Raw genomic sequence first — 25,173 nt, 5'->3', positions numbered from 1 at the left:
ACCCACATGGGCACACATCCTTCATAACTATGTAAACATCATTAAAAATAAAATAAATGTATTGCTATTTTTAAAAAGTGTCTTGCACACAAGCAGCTTCAAGATTACCGAGTGTCTCTCCTTCTCCTAAGAAAATTTTCAACGGCTTCTAAGATGAAAGGGTGCAAAACAATTCCTCTTGGTCTCTGAGAAGAAGCAATTTTACTGTATCTGTTAGCAATGTTCGGTATATGCCACTCTCAACTGGTGTTTGTTTAATAAAACTCTGTGTTTACATTCCAGGAGCTCCAGATATTCACAGCACGCTGTGTGGTCAAAATCTCGGGTGACTGTCTACATACACAAAGAGCCAGGCTAACGCAGGCATTGCAGAAAGGAATGCACCAGTGGGGTGCTGCTGTGCAGAAGAGGCTGTGCCATCGGTACATCGCATCTGGTTTGTTTTTGTTTTGTTTTTTCTGGTACATTGCACCTGTTTGTTCACAATCACATTACTTGATGATTCATTACTTGGTGATGCCATAGGCATTTTACACCCTCATAGTGACAACTCATTGTTTACAGATTACCTTCAACTGTGTTTGTTATGTTTGAAGGCAAATTGGTTAGAGGTTTAGAGTGGGACTGTATCACATATTTTTCCCCCATTTAAATTGATGGGAACAGGGCCAGCACAATGGAAAGATGCAGATCTTCCATCTGCTGCTTCACTCCCCAAATGGCACCAATAGCTGGAGCTGAGCAGATCCAAAGCCAAGAGCCTCTTCCAAGTCTCCCAGTGAATACAAGGTGCTGAGGCTTAGGGCCGTCTTCCATTGCCTTCCCAGGCCACGAGCAGGAAGCTGGATCAGAAGTGAAGCATCCAGGACATGAATAAGCACCTGAATGGGTTGCTGACACTTGCAGGCAGAGGTTAGCCAATTGAGCTATTATGCCAACCTCAGAATATGATCATCTTCATAGATGCAGAAAAGCATTTGACAAGTCAACAACTGTTTAGTATAACTCTCAATATAATAATTTTGTACACAGGGGCCAGCGTGTTGGCTCAACTCGCTAATCCTCCACCTCCAAGCACACGCATCCCATATGGGCACCAGTTTGTATCCCAGCTGCTCCAGTTCCCATCCAGCTCCCTGCTTCTGGCCTGGGAAAGCAATAGAGGTTAGGCCAAAGCTTTGGGACCCTGCACCCACATGGGAGACCCAAAAGAAGCTTCCAGCTCTGCCTTCAGACCAACTCAGCTCATGCAGTTACAGCCATTTGGGAAGTGAATCAGCAAATGGTAGCTCTCTCTGTCTCTTGTTCTCTCTGAAAATCTGACTTTCCAATAAAAATAAATATTTTAAAATAAACAATAATTCTGTGAAGAGACAAGCCTACACCTAACATAATAGTAGTGAAAAGTGGAAAGCTTTACTCTAGATGAAGAAAAGGACTAGGGTGTCAGCTCTTATCACTTCTACTCATCATAATACTAGAAGCCCACCCATAGCAATGAAGCAAGAATAAGCCAAGACATTCAAATATGAAAAGAAGAAATACAATGGTTTGTTGATATGATTGTATACATAAAAAATACTAAAATTACTGAAACTGACAGAGGGTCTGAATAGACATCCCTAGAGAAGAAAACATACAAATAGAGAAGATGATTAGAACCAATACAAAAAGTCACGGAAGACAAAATCAAAGAAATCCTTAATTCGCCAGTTGTAGCGGATTACACAGAGTTCTCTGTAATCACAGCCTAAATACTTTCCTCCTTCATCAGTCCTGAGGAATATCTCCTTCCAGGGTCCTAGGAAGAAAGGACATTTGTATGACAAACACAGATGTCCCAGGATGGGGGACCACTCTCCGTCCCCCCAAATATCCTCATGACTTTAGGACTTGTACACATCTGCACCTCTTTGCTTGAAGACAGTGGACACCCAGGCTTGAGTGCACAGCTTTGTCTATCAGAGAGCATCTGGGTCACCCAGGGCCACACAGGGTACATGGTTGCTTGGTGTCCCATGATCTGAAGTATATCCCCGGCCCAAGAGCGAATAGCACGCAAGGAGCTATTTCTCCAAATAACAGTGTCTCTTCACTGCGCCAGCTCAAGCACAGCTCTCCAACACCTTCAGATTTCCCACGGTGACAGAAAGATCTGCACCACAGCCAGGATCAGCCCAAAACCCTCCTTTACTCTGTTCTCCTGGCAAAACTAAGGGTTTCATGGTTTTTATCTGAAAATCTAAAGAAAACAACACCTACCCATTTCTTTAAGCAGCCCAGAGAAAGTATGAGCAGCAGCCCAACCCAACTTGAACATCACCCCTGTACTGCAATGCTGTTCTAAGGAGCCACCATTCCGTGACACTGCAGATGACAAGAAATAAACACACGTGTGACTCTTTCTTGACTGGCGGTCAAGACCTCCTGTTTTTGCCCTCACACGGTATCTGCTTCCTCTGCATCTTTCAGCACACTGAGAATCGATGATGAGGTCTAGCATGTCACCCTTTCGACCATTTCTGGTGTTAAGTGCTGTATCAGTGTGGCCGTCAGGATACCACCTGGGTTCGTTCAAGCAGAAATGTGTTTAATTCGGATGGATATGAATTTACATAACACAAGGCTTGGGGTGACTGGAACAGCAAACGCTTGGCTAAGGCTCGTGGAATGAGCGTTACAACAACACCGTAAATCAGGCCCGCCAAGGAATTGCTGCAACCACCCAGATCATGAGTGAGGCGCTGGGGAAGCAGAGTCACATTTTTTTAAAGACTTTTTATTTTTATATGAAAGGTAGATTTTACAGAGAGAGAAGGAGAAAGAGAAAGGTCTGTCATCCACTGGTTCACTTCCCAAATGGCCACAACAGCTGGAGCTGAGCTGAACCATAGAAAATCCAGGAGTTTCTTCCATGTCTCCTGCACGGGTACAGGGTCCCAAGGCTTTGTGCCAACCTGCTGCTTTCCCAGGCCACAAGCAGGGAGCTGGATGGGAAGCAGGGTTGCCAGACACGAACCGGTGCCCATACAAGATGGCAATCCTAGCAGGTGGAGGATTATCCTGATGTCCCATTGTACCAGCCCCCAGGATTATATTTTCTTCACCTCTCTCTGAACTCTGTGATGCGGCTGCCATCCTAGACACTCCTGGTACTGTGTCTGCTGCAGCCGCTGCCACGGGAACACAACTTACCTTGTCAGGAGAGCAAGGAGACAAGCCAGTGACAGTCAACCCCTGCCTCACTCCCTCTGCCTTCTACATCTCACCCAGGAGCAGCCATTTGACATAAACTAACTTATGTGTGGAAGGTGAGTTGTAAAAGGGCTTTGGGAAATGTGTTTTTATCTTTCCAGATGCTAGGAGACAGTCAGGCACACTTCAACAGATGGGAATAGAATTCAGTGAGCAATCCAGAATACCTATCAAAGGTAACTCTTCCAGAACCAGCTCTGTGGCACAGTAGGAAAGGCCTCTGTCTGTCATGCCAATATTTGATATGGGCACTGGATCAAGTCCTGCTTGCTTTGCTTCCAATCCAGCACCCTGCTAATGTACTTGGGAAAACAGTAGGGGCCCATGGACCCCTACACCAGGCTCCAGACTCAATGCTCCTGACTTCAGACCAGCCCAGCTTCAGCCACTGCAGCTATCTGAGGAGTGAACCAGCCAATGGAACATCTCTCCTCTATCTGTAAATCTTTCAAATAAAAACAAATAAATTTTTCAGGGGAAAAAAAAAAAAGCTATCTTTTCCAAACAACATGCCAGCCTTCTTCTGCACTCTGACTGCTTGAAAGGCTTAGAGTGCAAGAAAAAGAGATGCTTCTCATCAGCTGGTTTAGTCCCCAAATGCCTGCAACAGCCAGGGCTGAGTCAGGCTGCAGCCAGAAGCCAAGAGCTCCATCCTGGTCTCCCACACAGGTGGGAGGTGCCCAAGGGCATGAACTGTGACTTGTTGCCTCCCAGTTACATTACTGAGAAGCTGCAGCAGCAAAGCAATGGAGACTGCAACCAGGACACCCGTATGGGATGTGGGTTTCCCAAACGGCAGCTTAGCGTGCTGTGTGACACAGCTGTCCCCATAGAGCATACTTTCTGATGGAGTAGCTGCGCACTACATCTGCAGACAAGTAGATCTGTGCTTATGGGGTAAGTGTTTAAGTGCCTGCATCCCACACGCCTGGGTGCCAGACATAACTATGGCTCCTGACCCTATCTTCCAGCCAACCGAGATCTGCGAGGTGGCAGTAAGGTCCAAGTGATTGGTTCCTGCAACGCACGTGGGAGACCTGGACTGAGTTCCTGACTCGACTTCTGCTTCATCCCAGGCTAGACCTTTCTGGGGAGTGAATCAGTGGATAGAGACTCTCTCTCTCTCTCTCTCTCTCTCTCTCTCTCTCTCTCTCTCTCTCTCTCTCTCCAATACAAAATTGAAAGATGTGGAAGAAGATAGGGTATGATGCTACTTTATCCAGAGCAATTCAAGATCTTTCTTTTTTTTAAGATTTTGTTTCCTTTTACTGGGAAGGCATATTTACAGAGAAGATTCAGACAGAAAGATCTTCTGTCTTCTGCTTTATTTCCCAAGTGGCCACAATAGCCAGAGCGGAGCCAATCCCAAGCCAGGAGTATCTTTCAGGTCTCTCACATGGGTGCAGGGTCCCAAAGCCTTGGGCTGTCCTTGACTGCTTCCCCAGGCCACAAGCAGGGAGCTGGATGAAAGTGGAGCAGCTAGAACAGGAACTAGTGCCCATGTAAGATCCTGGTGGGTGCAAGGTGAGGATTTAGCCACTGAGTCACCATGCCAGACTCTCAAGATCTTTCTGATGAGCTGAACTTGGTCCTGAGACCTGAATCTAAGGTAGCAACCACTGGATGGAAGGAATAATGAGAAGCACCTGTCATGGATTAAAGGGAGAGAAAGGCAGCAATAGCTGAGTGGACATGGTAGTGGCAGTAGCTGCTGTTGCTATGGCAAAGGCAACAGACCAAGAGACAGCTGCCACTGAGAAGACAGTCTGTAACTCACAGTTTCTGAGCAGGGAGCAAGCTGTACCTTGCAGGATCACACAGGCTCATCAGGAGACACAGAGAACAGGGGGCCTCTGTGGGCAAGAGCCTTAGCAGTGGTTTTCCAGGAAGAAATGGACAAGACAGGGCAAGCGTGTTAAACAGCAGAGAACCAGCTGGGAGATCGTCTCACTGAGCTCTGGGATGTAGAGGCTGCCTCTCGTTATCTGGTACCTGATCTGGACCGCTCAGGACAATCTGGCCCATAGTAACAGTGTAGTAGAGGAGGCATCTGAGGGTGTAGACTCCAGGATGGTTGGTCGGCATACAGAAGGCACACTTGGCAGGTGAATTGCCCGATCTTGAGAGAGTTAGTCTCTCCAGATGTCAAAACATCAGGATAAAATGACAGCCTGACACATCATCTTGCAAGTAGATAGAAAGGGTCTGCATTTACTTCTTCCTGTAATCAGACACTGCTGAGCTACTGGAAGGTTTGGGAGGGGAATGATACCATCTGACTTAGAGATGGAGACAAACCCCACAGCTGAGTGGGAACCAGACTGTGAAGGGTAGGATGGCCCCACACAAGACAATTTGCTGTGCTAGATTTTCAGCTGTAAAGATGGTAAGAAAGAGCGGTTTGGGGTTTCTTGGAACAGAACTGATTGGTATTGCAAAGAAATTGAATATGACTCTACATGTAAAGTGCATGTGCCAAAATGTTAAAAATCATTAAACTTTGGGGCAGGTGTTAGGCACAACAGGTAAAGGCAACCAATCCACATCCCACTTCTGATCCAGCTCCCTGCTTAATGCATCTAGGGAAGTTGTGGACAAAGAAGAGGCCAAGGCACAAGATGCATGTTTTAGAGTTGTAGAAGTGAAATAAAGTGTCTCGGGAAAGCAAGGGGATTTGATGTGGCAAGCCCTGCTGAAATGTGGAGCAAAATTTAAAAAAAAAAAAGTTTTTTTTGATCATTGGGGGTCAGTGTGCTAGCATCACTGGGTAAACCTCCACCTGCAGTGCCAGCATCCCATACAGATGTCAGTTCAAGTCTCAGATACTCCACTTCTGAGCCAGCTCCTGCTTACAGTCTAGCAAGCAGTGGATAATGGCCCAAGACTTAAGAACCTTGCACTCATGTGGAAGACCTGGAAGAAACTCCTGGCTCCTGGCTTCAGACTACCCTAGCTCTGGTCATCACCATTCGGGAAGTGATCCAGAAATAGAAGATCTCTCTCTCTCTCTCTCTCTCTCTCTCTCTCTCTCTCTCTTTCTCTCCCTCCCCCCCCTCCCCGTTTCTTTCCCTCTCTCCTCTCTTTCTGGCTCTTTCTCTTTCTCCTTCTCACTCTGCCTTTCAAAAAAAATAAGTAAATGTGTCTTTTTCCAAAAAAGCCTCTCTGTAACCAGGTGACCATGAGTGGGAAGGTGACAGTGACCGGGAAAGAGGGGGGGCGGGGGTCACCAGCTGACCGAGGAAATGAGCTCAAGGTGAGGCAGAGACTACTACTGGGGAGCTGAGCGAGATTAGCTGGCCCGTGGCAGTACCTCAGTTCAGGGCTAAACAAGGAAACCCCAAGGGTCAGGCCCTCCCGAGGGCTGAGGTAGAGGGAGGGGGCAGAGTCACCACAATGGCTAGAGTGTGGGCACCACGGAGGCTGTGACCTGCAGGGGAGAGAGGAGAGCGGAGCTTCGCCTGTGCCCCACAGCCCCTGTACAGCCATCTTCCCGGGGTAAGTGCCCCACACGGCTCTGGGCAGCTCCGGGGGCCTTGCCCTGAACTGGCGAGGCCCTGCTGAGGACTGGGAGGGGGGAGGAGCAGGAGGTAGATCTGAGGCCATTCAGGGCTTAGGAGCTTCGGCGCTCCTGGCCCACGGTATGAGAGGGACAGAGTCCAGGAATCTCCCCCTCCAGCTTTACAGAGCTGTGGTCCTGACACAGCCAGCTCGGCTGGACAGGGAGAAGGGCAGGGGAAGAGCTAGGGAACGTGTTGTATGTGTGATTAGATCTGCTGTGAGGGCTGGAGCGACTGAGAGACAACACACTTCTGAAGTGTCTAACAGGACGGCCGCCCAAGGAGGGAAGTAAGGCTCGCCTATGTGTCTGCCTGCAGTGTCTAAACATGTGGACATCACAGGCCCCACACTGATCATGTCAGGGTCTCTCAGGTTCATGGTCCCCATCCCAGAGGCCACAGGTGCAGCTACTAACATCCTCCTTTGCTGTTACAGTCTCCCCAGTGCACACACACACACACACCACATGCAACACACACACATACACAGACTGTCCCATGCACCGCGCCTGTGAACACTTCAGGCAAAAACAGTAACAAGCAACTCACAGAAGGACACACCAAGTTGTCTGGCCACACTCCCCAAACCTCTCTGACTCTATGGACTGTCCTCCTCCCTTCCCCAGCCTCCACTGAGCTCCCATGATGCTAAATCCAGCCCCCATGAACTGTTTTCTGGTCCATTCTTCCCAGGAGGGATTTCATCTCCTGCACTCAGAGTTCACAGATATGGCCACACATGTATGGTCTCGTCCTCTGTCCCACTAGCTAGTCAACCACAGTCACCAGCCGCCCCATTCACATGCCCATTAGCTGACAAACTTATCAATCTGCCTTGCGTGGTGTATTGGAAGCTTAGGGGAAGGTTTTCTCTGTGTCTATTTAAAGACACCACATATTTTTCCAAGTGCCATGGGGAAGTGGAAATTAAAAATTGCCTCATAGGTATGGAGTTTTAGTTCCATAGATCTGTCAACAACACAGTGATGTGAATATCTTTAACGCAACTAAACACTCAAAAATAGCCAAAGTGGGGGCTGGCGTGGTAGCCTAGTGACCAAAGTCTTTGCATTGCATGTGCCAGGATCCCATATGGGCACCGGTTCGTGTCCCAGTAGCCCTACTTCCCATCCAGCTCCCTGCTTGTAGCCTGGGAAAACAGTCAAGGATGGCCCAAAGACTTGGGACTCTGAACCCGTGTGGGAAACTCAGAGGAGGCTCCTGGCTCCTGGCTTCAGCTCAGCTCATCTCTGGCCATTGCAGCCACTTGGGGAATGAATCAGCAGATGGAAGATCTTCTCTGTCTCTCCTCCTCTCTGTGTGTCTGACTTTGCAATAAAAATAAATCTAAAAATCTTTTTTTTAAAATAGCCAGGGTGATCCCGTTTTGGTAATGTGCTTTAGCATATTTCAAAATGACTTCTTGAAATGCCTGCCCCTGTCTGCACCCCAGGGACCAGTCACTCCCACCCTTGTCTTGTTGCTCTGCATTGCACAAGTGATAGTGGCTTCAGAGCCCACGTCCCTCTGAAGCCTGCCCTGGCTCTGTCAGGACACGTGGCAGATGCAAGAAGCTACAAACGGGAGCTGGCAGAGTGGGAGCAGACTCCTGGAAGTCAGGCGCTGAGCAGCAGAGGATCTATAAGACACTGGCCTCTCATCCCCAATAGATATAGTGTCTCACAGCCAAGTTCCATTGGGGAGAGAGAAGGGTGGTCAGGGTCTGGCAAGGGTGAGTGGGTGCAGAGGGAGAAGCTGTAGTGAGGTTACAGGGCCAGGAAGAAGCCAGGTTTGCCGAGGGACACAGAAGGCCACTGTGTCCAGCTGGAGACATCCAAAGACACGCAGGATGTGGGAAAAGTTGCACCAAAGTGTCCATCCTGTTGGCTGACAATTCCGCACCTGAAAAGTTACCCTCAAGGGAGTAAGAGTGCGGAGGCAAGCAGACATATTCCACCCTGAGATATTGCTCGTATCATTAGCTGTAGTGCCGAAACAGGAATAACTCCAATGGCAAGAGTGTGGGAAATGTTTGTTAAAATTAGTGGGGAAATTCCATGGAGTGAGGCAAGAACTTTTTTTTTTAAAGAAAAAAAAAGGGGGGGAGATCATTAAGAATTCTGTGACTCCACGGCAAAATGACTACAACAGACACTAAAAGGAAAGCAAGGAGCCAAGATGGTCTGTGCAGTACAAGCATCAGTGCTTAAAACAGGCTTCCCAGAGGGACAATAACTTGAGGACAACACACAAGAAAGAGAACAGGACTGGAGTAATGGGATCAGCAGTCCAAATGTTTCTTTAACATTTTTATTAAAATGGTAATACTATTATCCACTTTCCCCAGATACCAGAAGAAAAAAGGACATTGGAGGCAGTTGCTCACCCACTTCCCACTGTTTCTTGACCCTCCTCACCCTAATCAGTGGTCCACACAGGCATCCCTCTCCGCTATGTAAACATCATCAAGAATGAAATGAATTCATTATTTTAAAAAAGAAAAAGATTATGAGAATTTGAAAACAGGTCTGTTCCATATCCTCCAAGTAGTGTGAGCACCCAAGGGGCTTTGAATTTTTTTTTTTTAATTTGAAAGATAGAGAGAGAATGAGAGAGCTCCCATCTGCTGATTCACCCTCCCCAAATGCCCACAAACGCTCCCACGTGGTGACAGGAACTCAGCTAACCTGAGCCATCACCTTGGCCTCCCAGGGTGCCTGTGGCAGGTAGAAGGAAGACCCCAGCCACAGGGCAGCAGCATTGGGAATACTAAGAGACACACAGAACTTGGAGTCAAGAGCCAGATCTCTCAGGTTCAAGTTCTCAGTCCTGCCATTTCCTTACTATTTCATCAAATTGCTTAATATCTCTGAGCTCCAGGTTTACCTTCAGGGGAGCAGATACAACTCCTCCCCGCTTGGTTTTAGTATGGACTGCATGAAAAGTGCTTTGCCTGATTACCCAGATGTTGGATGTCCCTAAGTAATGTTTCCCTCTTGGCTGGGCCACCCACAGGTTCCAGCCTGGAGTGATGTCTCAGGGCAACCAAACCAGCCTGCCTACATTCCTCCTCCTGGGGTTCTCAGACCTCGGGCTCCTGCAGGGACCCCTGTTCTGGATAGTGCTTCTGGTCTACCTGGTCACCTTGCTGGGCAACTCCCTGATCATCCTCCTCACGCGGGCCAGTCCTGCCCTACACTCGCCCATGTACTTCTTTCTGTGCCACCTCTCAGTGGTGGAGCTCCTCTACACCACAGACATCGCGCCCAGGACTCTAACGGATCTTGCTTCCCCGGGGCCCCGGACCATCTCCTTTTGGGGCTGCGCGACCCAGATGTACGTCTTCATAGTCCTGGGCATCGCCGAGTGCTGCCTGCTCACAGCCATGGCCTATGACCGCTACGCCGCCATCTGCCGGCCCCTGCATTACACCACCCTCATGAGCCAGCGGGCCTGTGTGGCCATGGTGGGCACCTCCTGGCTCATGGGCCTCGTCACGGCCACCACCCACTCCTCCCTCATCTTCACCCTGCCTTTCCCCAGGCACCCGATCATCCCACACTTCCTCTGTGACATCCTGCCGGTACTGAGGTTGGCGAGTGCTGGCAAGCACAGGAGTGAGATCTCTGTGATGACAGCCACCGTGGTCTTCATCATGGTCCCCTTCTCACTCATAGTCACCTCGTACGCCCGTATCCTGAGAGCCATCCTGGCGATGGCCTCCACCCACAGCCGCCGCAAAGTCTTCTCCACCTGCTCCTCCCACCTGCTTGTGGTCTCACTCTTCTTCGGGTCGGCCAGCATCACCTACATCCGACCCCGGGCAGGCTCCTCGGCGACCGCAGACCGCGTGCTCAGCCTCTTCTACACGGTGGTCACACCCATGCTCAACCCGGTCATCTACACTCTCCGCAACAAGGAGGTGGCAGGGGCCCTGCGGCAGATGGTGATGAGGCCGACCCCTCGCCCTGACCGGCTCCAGGGATGTCCCGCCCGGACCGCTCCTCCCTGCCTTCCGGTGACCTTAACCCCATGCACCCTCCCAAAGAAGCAAGGCCTGGCAAAAAAAGTGCCAGAGTTAAAACAAAGCTAATTTTGTGTCTCACCGTCCGTTCTATATCCCAAAGCACAGACGATTAGGAGAAGGGAGAATAGGAACATTGCTGCCTTTGGGAACAACTCAAGAAGTCTGGTTGAAACTTTGTTATGTCAAACACACCCCATTATTCTCCCCTCCCCACCCCCACTTATGCCACCATATTACAAGGAATTGCAATTTATTTTTCCTCTTTTTTTAATATTGTTTACATAGTTGGAAAGGCTGCAAACCCATCTGGCCTCAGATTAGGATGGGGAGGGTTGAAGTATGGAGGAAGGTGAGTGGGACAAATATTTCAATTTTTGTCTTTCTTTTCTCCGGTGTCGGGGGATGGGGGTGGAAGGAAGGAAAGGAAAGAGGGATGCTTCTTGCTGTCAAACTACATCAGCCCTAGGGGTGGGAGGATGGTCATCTGATGCCCTAGAGACCGCAGAGAGGAAGTGTTCCAAGGGTGTTACTTGAATGGATTTGATAGTTCTCAGGCATCAGTGTCTTTGTTGCACTAGGGTTGAGAAAAATCTTTCCAAGATCTGTTGGTTGACCAAGGCCACCTTCGTGCATCCACAGGCCCAGGAACATGTCGCAAAGCTTGCCCAGGAAGGTGTTTTTGCCTGTCCTGTTTTCCATCTACTGACCAGGTACTCAACAGCCTCTGCTGGCCTAGATGATCTGGCTGTTATGATCCCCTGAATCCACCTGGGAAGTCTGTCCACCGCACAGGCATCAGCAACTGAGGAGGCCCAGTCCCAACACACTTACTCAAGTTTGGATCGCATGTACTGTGTTTTTTTTTCTCTGTGGTCAGGGTTTGAATCTATCAATATAGTTAGGGAGTTCCCCAAAAAGTCTCACCTGGGGTGACCTCAGACTTGATTCTTACATGCTCCAGCTAGTGCAGAGTTAGGCCCAACTCATCACCTGCACCAGCCAGCGCACATACCAGTGGATGCAGCTTCCTGGTCAGTTCTGCTCCCAGTCTCATCTCTCACACGAACTGATGAGCCCATCCTAGCCTGCCACAGGCCCCAACTTGATGCACACCAGCAGGTGATGTGGCTAGTCAGAGCAACCCCCAACAACCTTCACCGAACCTGCCCCAGCCCTGGTTTATGTGCCAGCATATAATGCAGTTTAGCCCAGCATGTTCTCTGTCCCATCTGTGACTTAGCTCAGTCCACCCTCTCCCATATCTGTATGCCGATGGCCACTGCTATCTTATCCAGCCTGGTCTGCCCCCAGCCCTGACTCTCATGCTCACCAGAAGGAGCTGCAGCCTAGCAAGGGAGTGCCCACACTTCCCCTACCACAACCTACTCCCATCCCCAGACTTTGCATTTGCCACGGGTACTATGGTCTAACCTGATACGAGTTGTACCCAGTCCCAACTCTTGACAGGGAATGCTGTGATAAAGCCCTGCTAACCCGCAGCTATTCTGGCTCTTGAATGCACCAGCTTGTGACAACTCAGCCCAGCCTGATCCATCCCCATGTCCAGCCCACATCCCAACCAACGGGTGCTGCAGCCCTGTCCATCCCATTCCGGTCCACCCCAGGCAAAGCTCTCACCCTCACCAATAGAAGCAATGCCCCAGTGCCGTGGCCTAGCAACTAAAGTCCTTGCCTTGAATGTGCCAGGATCTTCCTCCAAGTCTCCCCACATGGGTGCAGGGTCCCAAATCTTTGGGCCATCCTCGACTGCTTTCCCAGGCCACAAGCAGGGAGCTGACAGGGATTAGAACTGGCGCCCACATGGATGGGTACCTAGGTATAACCCAAACATGCCCTCCAGTTTCCCACTGCCAAGTCACTCCCATTTCAGTTCATTTACCTGCAAGTGTAGTGGCCTGGTCCATGGAGGCTCCCACCACCACCCACAGCAATTTTTCACCTGCAAGTACAGTGGCCTAGTCCTTACAATCCATCAGAAGTCATTCCCTCACCTGTCAAACACTCTCTTGGTGGTCCCACCCCCACACACCCCCAAAACCCCTTCCCTAGCCAATCCTCAGACTCCCACCTCAGTGCAGGCCCAGCAGCAGCTGAGTGGTGTGGGGCCACCTTGGCTGTGTTATGCCTGTGCCACACTGGCATCTAGGACCTGCAATTCTTGGTTGTTTCTCTTTTTTTAAGATTTATTTTTTATTTTTTGAAAAGGCAGAGTGGGCTTGGCACAATAGCCTAGTGGCTAAATCCTCATCTGGCAACCGCTGGGATCCCATATGGATGCCGGTTCGTATCCCAGCTGCTCCACTTCCCATCCAACTCCCTGGAAGAAGTTCTTGGCTCCTAGTTTCCGATTGGCTCAGCTCCAGCCACTTGCAGAGTGAACCAACAGATGGAAGATCTCTTTCTCTGTATCTCTTCTCTTTGCCTTTCCAGTAAAAAATAAATAAATGTTTTTAAAAAGAAAACAAGAGAAAAGAAAAGGCAGAGTTACTGAAAAAGAAGAAGAAACAAAGAAAGATTTTCCATTCTCTGGCTCACTCTCCAAGTGGTCATGATGGCCAAGGCTGGATCAGGCCAGGAGCCTGGAGCTTCTTCCTGGTCTCCCGCAGGAGTAAATGGGTCCAAGCACTTGTATCATCACCCACTGCTTCACTAAGCACATTAGCAGGGACCTCGATCAGAATTGAATAGCTGGGACTCAGACAGGCACCTACACGCGATGCAGGTGCTGCAGGGGGCAGCTTAACCAGTTGTACCACAACCCAGGCCCCAAGCAATTACAACCCGAGTGTGTGAGAGAGACAGCTTTCTCTGTGCCGTCTGAGAACCGCAGGGGTCCATTGCTCAGCCACAGATTTACTTATTTTTATTTGAAAGGCAGATTTACAGATAAAAGGAAAGAGAAGAAGGAGCTCCATCTGCTAGCTCACTCCCCAAGCGGCCTCAACACAAAGGCCAGAGTTGAGCCAATTCAAAGCCAGGAGTCAGGAGCTTCTTCCAGGTCTCCCTTGCAGACACAGGTTCCCAAGGCTTTAGGCTATCCTCAACTGCTCTCCCAGACCACAAGCAGTGTAGAACTGGATGGGAAACAAGGCCACCAGATATGAACCGGCACCCATATGGGATCCTGATGCCTGCAAGGTAAGGACTTTAGCCACCAGGCTACCACACTGGGCCCTAAATTATAGTTCTTTTCCAGTTGCCTTCATTCACCTCTAAGTTGTAGGGGAAGAGGACTCAGCCCCATCACTCTGTAAGTAATGAAACAAATGTTGACTTATTAAATGAATAGCTCAAATAGGATTGTGCTCATGGAGTCATTTCATAAACTCAGAGTCCATGTTCTAAGTGACCCCTAGTGAGATTCAGAAATCAGTCCACCCTCAGGCCTCCCAAACTGCTGAGCCTGCTCCCCTTTCGGCAGTGCTCAGGAACCCCACTCTCTGCCCTCCCACCCTGGGCTCTGATGTCATCCACCAAGACTGACTAGACAGGGGGGTCCCTGCAACGTCGCTGTCCTCCTGCCGACCTGCACCATCAGCTTGGTCCCCCAGGGCAGGCGAGGCCCTCAGCCATCTGAGGTAGGATCCAGAGAGTGGACCCTCGGCACTGATGTGGCCATCCCTCTTGACCCTCTTTCAACGATTGGAGAATTCCCCACTTTAGGAGCACGGTGTGGGCCTAGAAGTATGGTCTGGCAGTCGACTCGCCAGGCAGGACACCCACAGCTGGTACCAGAGTGTCTGAGTGCGACACTCAGCTCCAAGCTCCAGCTTCCTTCTTCACCACAGACTCCAGGAAGTGATGCCTCACGCACTTGGCTACAGATGCGGATCTGATATGGGATGCTGGCATTGCATGCAGGGGCTTACCCTGCTGTGCTGTGGGCCTCGGTGCAAACGTTCTTCATCAAGAAGTGTTGAGCCATTATTCAAGCACACAGTCTAATATAGGGTAAAAATTATACTTACAGAGAAACCATGGTAAGTTTTAGATAAAAACCTGTAGGTAAAGTCTTCCCTGCACTGTGTGTTTAATTTTCTTTATAGCTACACATCAATAAGAGATTGCAAGTGATTGTTTTATTGCACCAAGCATGACTTGATACCTCTGAATTCTGTCTAATTGATCTTCCTTGGACCAATCAAGTGTTAGCGATTTGTTTATGAGAAATACAGGCACATTCAGCTACTTCCTCCAGGATCACTCCAAACTCTTACTTATTCTTCTTAGAGATTGTTTACTAAATCGTTTTTGAGATTTGTTTATTTGAAAGGCAGACTTATAGAGAGAGAAGGAGAGACAGAATGAGATCTTCCATACACTGGTTCACTCCCCAAATGACTGCAGTTAACTAGAGCTGGGCCAGGCTGAAGCCAGGAGCCTGCAGCTTCATCTGGGTCTCCCACATGAGTGGCAGGGGCCCAAACACTTGGGCTATCTTCTTCTGCTTTCCCCAGGCTCACTAGCAGGGAGCTAGATGGGAAGTGGAGCAGTGGGGACATGAACTAGCACCCATATGGGACGCCAGCAGCAGAGGAGGTGACAATCTGCTGAGTCATAACTGGGGCTCCCTGAAACTGTTAGTAATCGTTAACTTCCCAGTCCACAAGTAGGCGTCCTCATTGTTACCGTTATGCACATTTCTACCGTTCTGCTTTCTCTTCACACCATTCCCCCATCCTCACCTGCCCCAGTCTGAGTCCTATGAGAGCAGGGACATTTCTGAGTAAATGATGATCAGGATTTGATATTGTACCTGCCAAGGTCAGAGCCAAGTCTCCAGCCCCATTGCAGTGTCACCCACTGCAATGCAGCCTCTGATCAACCATTCCAGACCCGTCCCTTATTCTCCAGTCTTCCAATTTCCAGTATAAGAAAGGCCCCTGCTGCACACGTAGATGACCCTTATCCCTAAGGACGACACGGCTTCCCCCGCCCCCTCCTTCGCAGACTCTTCTGCATGTACAAGTTCTGAGAGCAGGGCTCTGCTCCCACCGGGGCTCGTGGCCAAAGGAGCTGCTGCAGTTGCCCGGCAGCTTCCTCCTTCTCACACAGAGTCCCTGGAACTTCCTCCTGAGATGTTCCTCTCTCACTAGGCAGGGCTGGAGTCAGGACTGCCAGATTTTACACCTGGCTACATTTGAATTTCTGATAAACAATGAACTTGTATGTGTGTGTTAAACACATCCCAAACATTTCACTCATTCTCCAGCAAGATACAGAGGTCTAGTTGAACACTTCCAAGGACACACTTGTACCAAACCCCGACTCAGTGATCCGGAACTCAGACTGCAGTGGCCGTGCTGTAATTTCATCGGGCAATTCTTCCTGAAAACAGGAAGCTCAGCACCCAGAGCTGCAGATCACCACCAGCAAGAAGCCCAGGACTCCCACGCACCAGCTCTAGCTTGTCCAGCTCCACGATGAGTTCAGAACGAAGAGGAAAAGGCCAAAGCCTCACCTCCTCATGCTCAGATGCTGACCCCACAGAAAGCACCTCCTCGGGGACTCGCGGCCTCAACAAACAGAAGCGAGTGTCTGCTGCCAGCGAGCACAGACATAGCTACCCAGACTCCACCACGCCTTCCTGCCCACGGCCGTTGGATCCTAACTTATTTCTGACTCTTAGTCCAATTCCCTGCCCTGAGAATTGTTGGAGAAAGGCATTCAACTGGGCTGTAAAACAATAAAAATTCTTGTGGCAGGCAATTTGACAAAAGCTCTAAACCATCCCCATAACGTGGGCCCAGCAATTCTACTTCTAGAAGTTTGTGCTCATAAAAGCCCAAGATACATAAGTGCAACAATTTCTCTTTCACCAATATTTATAACAAAAATAAATGTCATCCCATTGAGAGAAGATGGCTCAACATTTCGAAACATTCCTAGAGTAGGCTACCAGATGGATGTTAAAACGGTGCTTCACAATGTGGTGTGTTAAAGTGCAAAATAAGTGCAAAATAGGAAGCAGTGTAGGCAGTTAAATGCCATTTTCAGCTTTTTTTTTTCTTTAGTCGTGCATTTAGACCAGGCCACAGTAATTTCCCAAGGACATGATTCACACCCAAAGTTAATAGTTCTTCTCTTTTCTTCGGGACACAAACTTCTGCGCAATGAGCAGTGAGTGTAGCGGCTATAGCCTGGAAAGGAAAAGCGATGTTGTTTCAAAGGTCCTGTGGCCTGGGTCCTATGGCCTGGGTCACAGTCACTTCTCCTGCTGTGTTCCTTCCTGAGGCTCAGTGCCTAACCTTAACCCTTCGTGAACAAACCAGAGTTTGTAGTGCATCCTGGAGTCTCAGCTTCCCCACTCCTGCCCCAGCCTCCTGTTAATACAGACCCCGGGAGGCAATCAATGACGGCTCACGTGTTTGGATCTCTGCCACTCACCTGGGAACCCAGATGGAGTTCTGGGCTCCTGGCTTCAGCCTGCCCCCGTCCTGACTGTTGTGGGCATTTCTCTCTCTTTGCCTTTCAAATTTAAAATAAATAAATAAAGATAGATAGATAGACAAAAATAAAGCATTAATAAACAAACTGCAAATGAAGTCTTCTGCTCCAAACAGAAGCAGTGACCATCTGCGAGGCACTGCTGTGTTGGTTGGGCAGTCCAAGGGCCAGCTTGGTCCAGCCAGAAAAGAAGCCAGGGAAGAGAGAGGAAGGAAGAGGAAATGATGAGCTTGCCAGTCAAAAAGGGGCAAGGGGAGTGGGAGGAAGTAGGGAGAGGAGGGGAGAAGCTGCTCAGAGACACCGGCACCTCAGGGAGCCCAGATGAGGAGTGTGCATCAGCTGTTCAGGCCCTGGGTGGACAGCACCAGGCAGAAAGCAGCACCAAGCTGGCCCCTGGCCCTTCTCTGCCCCCAGCCCCCCGGTGGAGCCCTGCACCTGCAGGGAAAGATCACCAGCGGCTGCAGACAAGACTGCTGGGACAGAATGGCTGCACCAAGGCATCCGTGGGAGAGGCTCGGGGACCACAGCCCCGGAAGTGCAGGGGCTGCAGTCACCTCACAGGATTCTCACAGCCACGCTCCCTGTTCCGCCTTCCTTCAGCGGTCTGTTTCTCCAGCCCTGAACCCACCCACAAGCCAGGCCAAGGTCATGGGAGCAGGCCAGAGAAGTGGAAGGAGCAGCAGGTGGGTGCCCTGGGACCTGATGTTGGATGCAGAGAGACCCTACACTTACACTTATGCATGTACACAGAGCATGGCCAGGCCTTGCTGCCTGCAGGTCCCAGCTTCTCCACCCTCCTGGAAAACGTCCCAGGTCCTTTTCTCCAGGAGCTCCAGGGATCAAGAACTGCAAAGGTATCGCTGCCCAAGCCGCTTCATGGCCCTCGTGACCTCCTTGTTCCTCAGGGTGTAGACAAAGGGGTTGAACACGGGAGTGACCACCGTGTAGAAGACAGCCAGAATCTGGTCCGAGTCCTGGGAGGGGCCTGCCTGAGGCCTCAAGTAGGCGATAGTCCCAGTTCCAAAAAAGAGCACAACCACAAATAAGTGGGAGGAACAGGTGGAGAAGACTTTGCGCCGGCCCTGGGCTGTGGAGACCCTAAGGATGGAGAAAAGGATACAGGCATAGGAAGCCACGATCAGTGAGAAAGGGGTCAAGATGAAAGCGATGGTGACGGCTAGGTTCCCCACCTCACCCCAGAAGGTGCTGGCACTGGCCAGTCGCAGCACGGGCAGGATGTCACACAGGAAGTGGTGGATAGTATTTGCACCGTGGAAGGGCAATGTGAAGATGAAGACAGAGTGCGTGGTACCGGCCACTACACCCATGAAGTAGGAGGCGCCCACCAGGCTGGCGCAGACGCCCTGGTTCATGAGGGTGGTGTAGCTCAGCGGCCGGCAGATGGCTGCGTAGCGGTCGAAAGCCATGGCCGCGAGCAGGCAGCACTCTGTAATGCCCAGTAGCGCGAAGAAGTAGAGCTGGACGAAGCAGGCGGCGCGCGGGATGGTGGGGCAGGTGGAGCGGAGGTCCGCCAGCATCCTGGGCACGATGGTGGTGGTGTAGAGGACCTCCACCAGCGACAGGTGACGCAGGAAGAAGTACATGGGCGAGCGCAGGGCCGGGTCCACCAGGGTGAGCAGGATGATGAGCGAGTTGCCTAGCAAAGTGACCAAATAGACGCCAAGCACCCCCAAGAACAGAGGCCGCCGGAGGGACCCGGAACCTGAGAACCCCAACAGAATAAACTGCGTCACCACTGTGTGGTTGCTGATCCCCGTCATGTCCCCAAGGCCACACCAGAGAGAGCTGCCAAAGAAAGGCCCAGGCGCACCAAGGAGCCAGCCAGCCAGGCCAAGGTCGCAGAAATAGCCCGCCTTGGGGGTGTAGGAGCTGGCAGGGTTCTGAGTTTGGGAGCAAAGCGCTGGCACTGGCACGACAGTAGGAGGGCAAACGCGGGAGGAGAGAGCTGAAGGAACCCACAGGAGAAAGACAGCCGGCGGGAAAACGGGTCTGCCAAGAGCCCGAGGAAGAAGCAACGCCCCGGGCTTTGGGGAGGAGAAGGCAGGGGGCTTTTCCCTGCAGCGGGGTCCCCACGGTCCTCCCCCATGGCACATGGCAGCGCTCCAGGCCCCCAGGAGCCTGCTTCCCAGAGCGCAGGGAGGTAGCGAATGGGAAGAGGAGTATCCAGGGACTTTCTGCAGCCACACCCGCCATGCATAAGCTCCCTGCCACCAGCCTGGGTCTGCGGTGTCCACCGGAGCAACAACCGAGAGCTCAGAGGTCAGCCTCAACGTCCTTGAAAGGATGGGAAACATGCTGACATCTTAGCTGGAGCATCCGCCACAGCAAGCAGGTGACAGGGTGACCCCGGAGATGCCTGAGCATGAAGAACTCAGCGAGGGAGGACCCAAGGGACTCTGCAGGTCCTTCGAGATCCACATGTCACCTAAGCAAGAAAGCCATTCTCTTCACAGCTATGGGATCAAATCCACGCAGGCCTGCCTGACACAAAGCAGGCTTGTTTGCTTTAAGATACAAAAGCTTATTTGTGACATATTTCAGGGAAGGCATTGGTTAAGCTGTGTCCCATACCCAAGCACCAGTTTGGGTTCTGGATAATCCATTTCCAATCCAGCTTCCTGCTCATGTGCCTGGGGTGGCATACATGGGTTCCTGCCCCCCAGGCCCAGTCTCTGTCTTTCAAATATATCAATCTTTTTAAACAATACTGATGTCATATAATTTATATAAACAGTTTTTTCTCCAAGAAAGAAAGCACACCAAAGTGACTCCTCAAGTGTGGGTTTATGCATTGTGTTTCAAGGAGGCAGGGAGGAGAAAGAGTGGACACCCCTTCACCAGGTGACCGAGGTCTGTCAACAGAGATAAACCATGTTGATGATACAGCGCCTTTGGCACAATGTAGTGAGAGCAATCCCAAGGCCTTCCTCCCAAAGCCCATAAGCCCAGACTGAGCAGGAGAAAAACATCACACAAATTCTAGAACATGCATACGTCAGAGAATCTCTGCCAACACCCACTGAAGTCAACATAGTCATCAAAAGCAAAGAACGTCCAGGGCGGGGTAGGAGGCCACGTCTCTGCCTGTGGCGCTGGGATCCCATGTGGACTCCAGTTTATAACCTGACTCTCCAGTTCCAATTCAGATGCCCATCTATGGCCTGGGAAAGCACCAGAGGAGGGTCCATGTCCTTGGGCCCCTGCACCCACATGAGAGACCCCAAAGAAGCTCCTGGTTTCAGAGCAGCTCAACTCTGGCCATAGCGGCTCTGCACTTCAAGTAAAAATAAAATAAATCTTATTTTTAAAAAAGAAAGAAAGAAGAAGTCTGAGAAACTAAGGCAATATGATATGACAAGTACCATGCCATCCCATTCCCAGTGGGGCTCCTGGAACAGCTAAGGACATCTGCCTCATTTTAGTTAAGAAGACTACACTGGCTCATTAATCATGACCAATGCACCATAATAGTTTAAGGGGCTATTAGCAGAGGAAATTGGGTGTGAAGTACACAGAAATTCTGGGTACTGTCTCAGCAATTTTTTTCTAAGTATAAAACTATTGCAAAATAAAATATTAGGGGCAAGTATCAAGGAGCAGTGGGGTAAGTGCTGTTGGGATGCCACGCCCCTACCTGAGTGCTTAATTTGTGTCCTGGTTCCTGTGCACTTCCTTTTTTCTAAAAAAAAAAAAAAAAGAAAAATGAATTATTTTTATTGAAAAGGCAGATTTTACAAAGAAGGAGAGACAAAGAGAAAGATCTTCCATCCACTGGTTCACTCCCCAAGTAGTTGTAATAGCCAGAGCTAACCCCATCCAAAGCCAGGTGCCAGGAGCCTCCTCCAGTCTCCCACACAGGTGCAGGGTCCCAAGGCTCTGGGCCATCCTCAACTGCTTCCCCAGGTCACAAGCAGGGAGCTGGATGGCAAGTAGAGAGGCCAGGATACAAACCAGCACCTGTATGGGATCCTGGCATGTGCAAGTTGAGGATTTAGCCACTGAGCCAATGTGCTGGGCCCTCCCTGTCCAAGGTGGCTTCCTATAAATGCAGGAGGCAGCAGGGACGGCCCAAGTCCCTGCCAAGCACATGGGAGATTCAGACGGAGCTCCTGGCTCCTGGCTTCAGAAGCTGTGCTCAACCCCAGCTGTGGCAGACATTCACAGTGTATAAGATAAAATATTATTCTTTAAATTTGTTTACTGAGGTGGAAATAAAACTATGGAAAATTGCTAAGAGGTAAAAATTACATTCATTGAAATATATGTATTAAGTTAGATAGATATCAAAGTGTTAACAATGATAATCTCTGAGTGGAATGGTTTTGTCTTATTTTTTTTTAATTTTAGATTCACTGGTAATAAAACAGGGAAAACACATATAAATATTAAAATGCAATTTATCTTTATATTTTTTATGTTTAATTCCTTTTAGCCAATTGCACCACTTTACATCTTTGGAAATGCCTATGACTTAATTTTTTTGCTTAAAAATTATTTATTTGAAAGGCAAAGGTAGATGGAGAGGGGGAGACAGAAAGAGAGGACTTCCATCCATTGGCCGCTCCAAATGGCCACAATGACTAGAGCTGAGCCAAGCTGCAGCCAGGAGCCAAGAGCTTCTTCTGGGTCTCCCACACGGATGCGGGGGCTCGAGCACTTAGGCCCTCTTTCACTGCTTCCCCAGGAATGATGGCAGGGAGCTGGATGAAGTGGGGTCATCAGGTCTTGAACAGGTGACCATGAGGGACGCTGGTGCTACAGGAAAAGGCTTGACTTGCTAAGCCAAAGCGCCAGCCCCAGTGGCTTAGTTTCTCTAATTTGGCCAATCGTGGATGTTTTCAGCTGTCAGTGCTTTTTCAAACGCTCACATGGCAGAAGGGCTGCAACAGAGCCCAGAGTGGTGAGTCCTGGGGTTGTTTCCAGGTTCCCCAAGTTTGACATTTTTGTACATTTAAGTTACAATTGAAGTTGGGCCCACTTCAATAGCCTAGTGGCTAACATCCCAACTTTGCATGCACCAGGATATCGTATGGATATTGGTTCATTTCCCGGCAGCTCCACTTCCCTTCCAGCTCTCTGCTTATGGCCTGGGAAAGCAGTTGAGGATGACCCAAAGCCTGCGTGGGAGACCCAGAGGAGGCTCAGGGCTCCTGGCTTTAGATCAGCTCAGCTCCCACTATTGTGGCCACTTGGGAGAATGAACCAGCAGATGGAAGATCTGTCTTTCCTTCTCTCTGTAAATCTGACTTTCCAATAAAAATAAATAAATCTTTTTTTAAATTACAATGAAATTCATTTTTAAGATTTATTTACTTGTTTTGACAGTCAGAGTTAAACACAGAGAGGGAAAGACAGAGAGAGAGATCTTCCACCCACTTGTCCGTTCCCCAGATGGTCACAAAAAGCAACGCTGGGCCAGGCCAAAGCCAGGAGCTTCATCCTTGTCTTCCGTCCTCTGCTGCTTTCCCAGGCCACTAGCAGGGAGCTGGATCTGAAGTGGAGCAGCCAAGACACCAACGGGCAGTCACACGAGATGGCAACCCAGACAAGCCGTGGCCCTTAGCTACTACGCCACATTGCTGGCCCCAGTTACAATGAGTTTTTAAAAATTAAAATTAAAATATATATATAGGAGGGAACAGAGTCCAAAAATAGACCAAAAAAGGAAAGGTTTTTTCCCCCTCTTCCAACTACACCCAATCCTGGCTTAATTCAAGTGAAACCACATTGCCCTCTTGTGGTGAGTCCCTGAATAGCCAGCTCCCAGCACGGTCCTTTGGAGTGAAAAAAAACGGTTAAAAGATCTCTGTGTGTCTCCTCTCTGTAAAATCTGCCTGTCCAGTAAAAATAAGTTTCTTTAAAAAACACCTACTGATAGTGCCACAGAATAAAAGGTCTGCTCCTCACCCACCTTTCTTGGCCCAGGACCACTACGCCATCATCACATTCCACCTGCCTGAAAAGCCTGCCTGGCAGAGAGGACCAAAGACAGTCACACACAAGGTTCATCGAGCATGCCAAGACCAACGAGTATCAGATCAAACCGACTGTGAAGAAACCCTGGGAGCGACACAACCCAGGTCAACTCCCCGGAACGCAAGGAGGCCAGCGCTCAGTGGCTACCGGCTGAGCGGCTGGGACCCTTTGAGCCCAACTGGCTCGTTCCATGTCTGCGCTGTCACCATGAAGAAAAGAGAAAGAGAGGAAGGGGACACGGGCCAAGGTTACCAAAGCTGGAAGTGAAAGACAATGCAAGAACCGAGAAATGTGGCTGTTCTCATCCTGAGAGATCGCCAGAGAACATGGGAGCCCAGAGTGTCCTTGACCCTGAGTTCCAGAACTTTGTGAATCTCCTGGGAGCAGTGCTCTTCTGTTTGTGTGTGGGTGTGTGTGTGTGTGTGTGTTTAATGGTCTCACAGGTGCTGCCAAAGGCAACTTGGGATAGGGACCTGCCTCTCCAGTGCCCTAAGCAGCTTTTTTCACTGCCAGAGTCTGAGCAGTAATTTGCATACATTTCAATGCAACTTAATGATTACCAAACAAACTTTTAATGAGTTCCCTGGAGCCACTCAACTCTCCATATAGCCCCCTGTGGGGGTTCTCTCTCCTACCTCCAGTCGCTCTCTAACATTGTTGATTACCTATAACTCCACAATTATTTTTGTCCCTCAACATTTAAATAAAGAAAAGTTTGCAGCCTAAAAATGAATAGGCATTATCTCATTTGCTCCCAGCAACAACCCTCAAGATAGAGCCCTCGGGTACTAATGGGTACTAATTAGCAGCCTGTTTTGGTAACTGGAAACTACGGTCAGCCACTTGGCCAAGGAAGGTGGAACTAGAAGGCCCTTTCTGAGGCACCCCCGCCCCCGTCCTGCTGGACTTGGGACCCCTCTCTTAGTAACTCTGATCCACATCTGTTACTTGTCCGAAAGCCCAAGTTTCTGCCAGCAGGAGGTCACAGTGTCCTACACAGAAGCCAGGACCCACTGCCTCCCCCAACGGGGCTGGGCTCCCAGTGCAGCACAGCATGCACCCTAGCGGGCAAGGCTGATGGTCCCTGTCCACGGCATCCACAGAGCCTCTGGCATGCCACCCATGGCTCTGCCCACGGTTCTGCTGCATTCTACCCTCACCCCCAGCTGGGAAAGTACCTGCTGTTTATATTATGGTAGGCAAAGTCCCTGGCTCAGCATAAACAAAACTTAACGCCATTAAAACACACACACATACACCAGGATTGCAAAGATGACCAGGACGAGCAAAGGAAATCAAAAGAAAGAATTTGATTTTAGGAATATAAAAGATAACATTGGGAATGAAACTTTGAGACATGAAATGGAGGACCCAGGCCCCACGATTTCTGCTTTGCCTTGAAACTGTTGAGCAGCAGAACCAAAAAAGGGAAGTTGTGAAGTTCAATGTCCAGGAGATAAGGCAGGGAGAGCCAGCACAGGGAAGCAGAGCTATTCTTGGAACTAGGACCAGACAGGCACAAGTTTCCCCCAAGGACACGTGTAGATAAATGGCCTGCCATGGTCCCCAGCCTGCCAGCTACCAAGCTGGACTCTGGCAGCTGCCCTGGGCATAGGGAAGGCCACTGTGCCACCACAGGACCACTGTGGGCTAGAGTGGGGGGCACCACCCACTCTGCACTGACCAGTGGAGCCTGGCCTGAGGCAGGAGTTCTCCACTTTAATTCCTTACTGTGCCTGCTCTTCTGGGCACTGCACATTTACCTCCAGTCATTGCTGCTTGTTCCCTAGGAAACAAAACCATCTCCACTTGAGAACCAGTGAGCCAAAGGCCCAAATCCTTGCTCCTATTTTATTTTTAAAGTAGAGA

The 25,173-nt window shown here is 49.9% G+C and overlaps 2 protein-coding genes across 2 annotated transcripts; one reads left to right on the top strand and one right to left on the bottom strand.

The window, feature by feature from the left end:
- Positions 1-9,843: 9,843 nt before the first annotated feature.
- On the top strand, positions 9,844-14,343 carry LOC121155208 (olfactory receptor 10P1-like). Its single transcript, XM_040978382.1, has 2 exons — positions 9,844-10,798; positions 14,282-14,343. The coding sequence occupies exons 1-2, from the start codon at positions 9,844-9,846 to the stop codon at positions 14,341-14,343; spliced, it is 1,017 nt and encodes a 338-aa protein (XP_040834316.1).
- A 3,803-nt stretch (positions 14,344-18,146) lies between these two features.
- LOC121155197 (olfactory receptor 9-like) lies at positions 18,147-19,088 on the bottom strand. The gene has a single exon (XM_040978373.1). It carries the CDS (start codon positions 19,086-19,088, stop codon positions 18,147-18,149), a length of 942 nt encoding a protein of 313 aa, XP_040834307.1.
- Between the last annotated feature and the right edge of the window lie 6,085 nt (positions 19,089-25,173).

The sequence above is a fragment of the Ochotona curzoniae genome, unplaced genomic scaffold (genome assembly GCF_017591425.1).
Source record: "Ochotona curzoniae isolate NIBS_2020 unplaced genomic scaffold, NIBS_Ocur_1.0 contig_1014, whole genome shotgun sequence".
NCBI lineage: Eukaryota > Metazoa > Chordata > Mammalia > Lagomorpha > Ochotonidae > Ochotona > Ochotona curzoniae.
The sequence above is the reverse complement of the archived record's forward strand: the minus strand, read 5'-3'. Positions and strand labels throughout refer to the sequence as shown.

What these genes read in the sequence shown, in the direction of transcription:
- LOC121155197 (XM_040978373.1), bottom strand. Translation starts at nt 19,088, where the DNA reads ATGACGGGGATCAGCAACCACACAGTGGTGACGCAGTTTATTCTGTTG.
- LOC121155208 (XM_040978382.1), top strand. Translation starts at nt 9,844, where the DNA reads ATGTCTCAGGGCAACCAAACCAGCCTGCCTACATTCCTCCTCCTGGGG. An exon ending in CCCTGACCGGCTCCAGGGAT is followed by an intron (nt 10,799 to 14,281) that starts GTCCCGCCCGGA and finishes CCCTTTCGGCAG; the next exon opens with TGCTCAGGAACCCCACTCTC.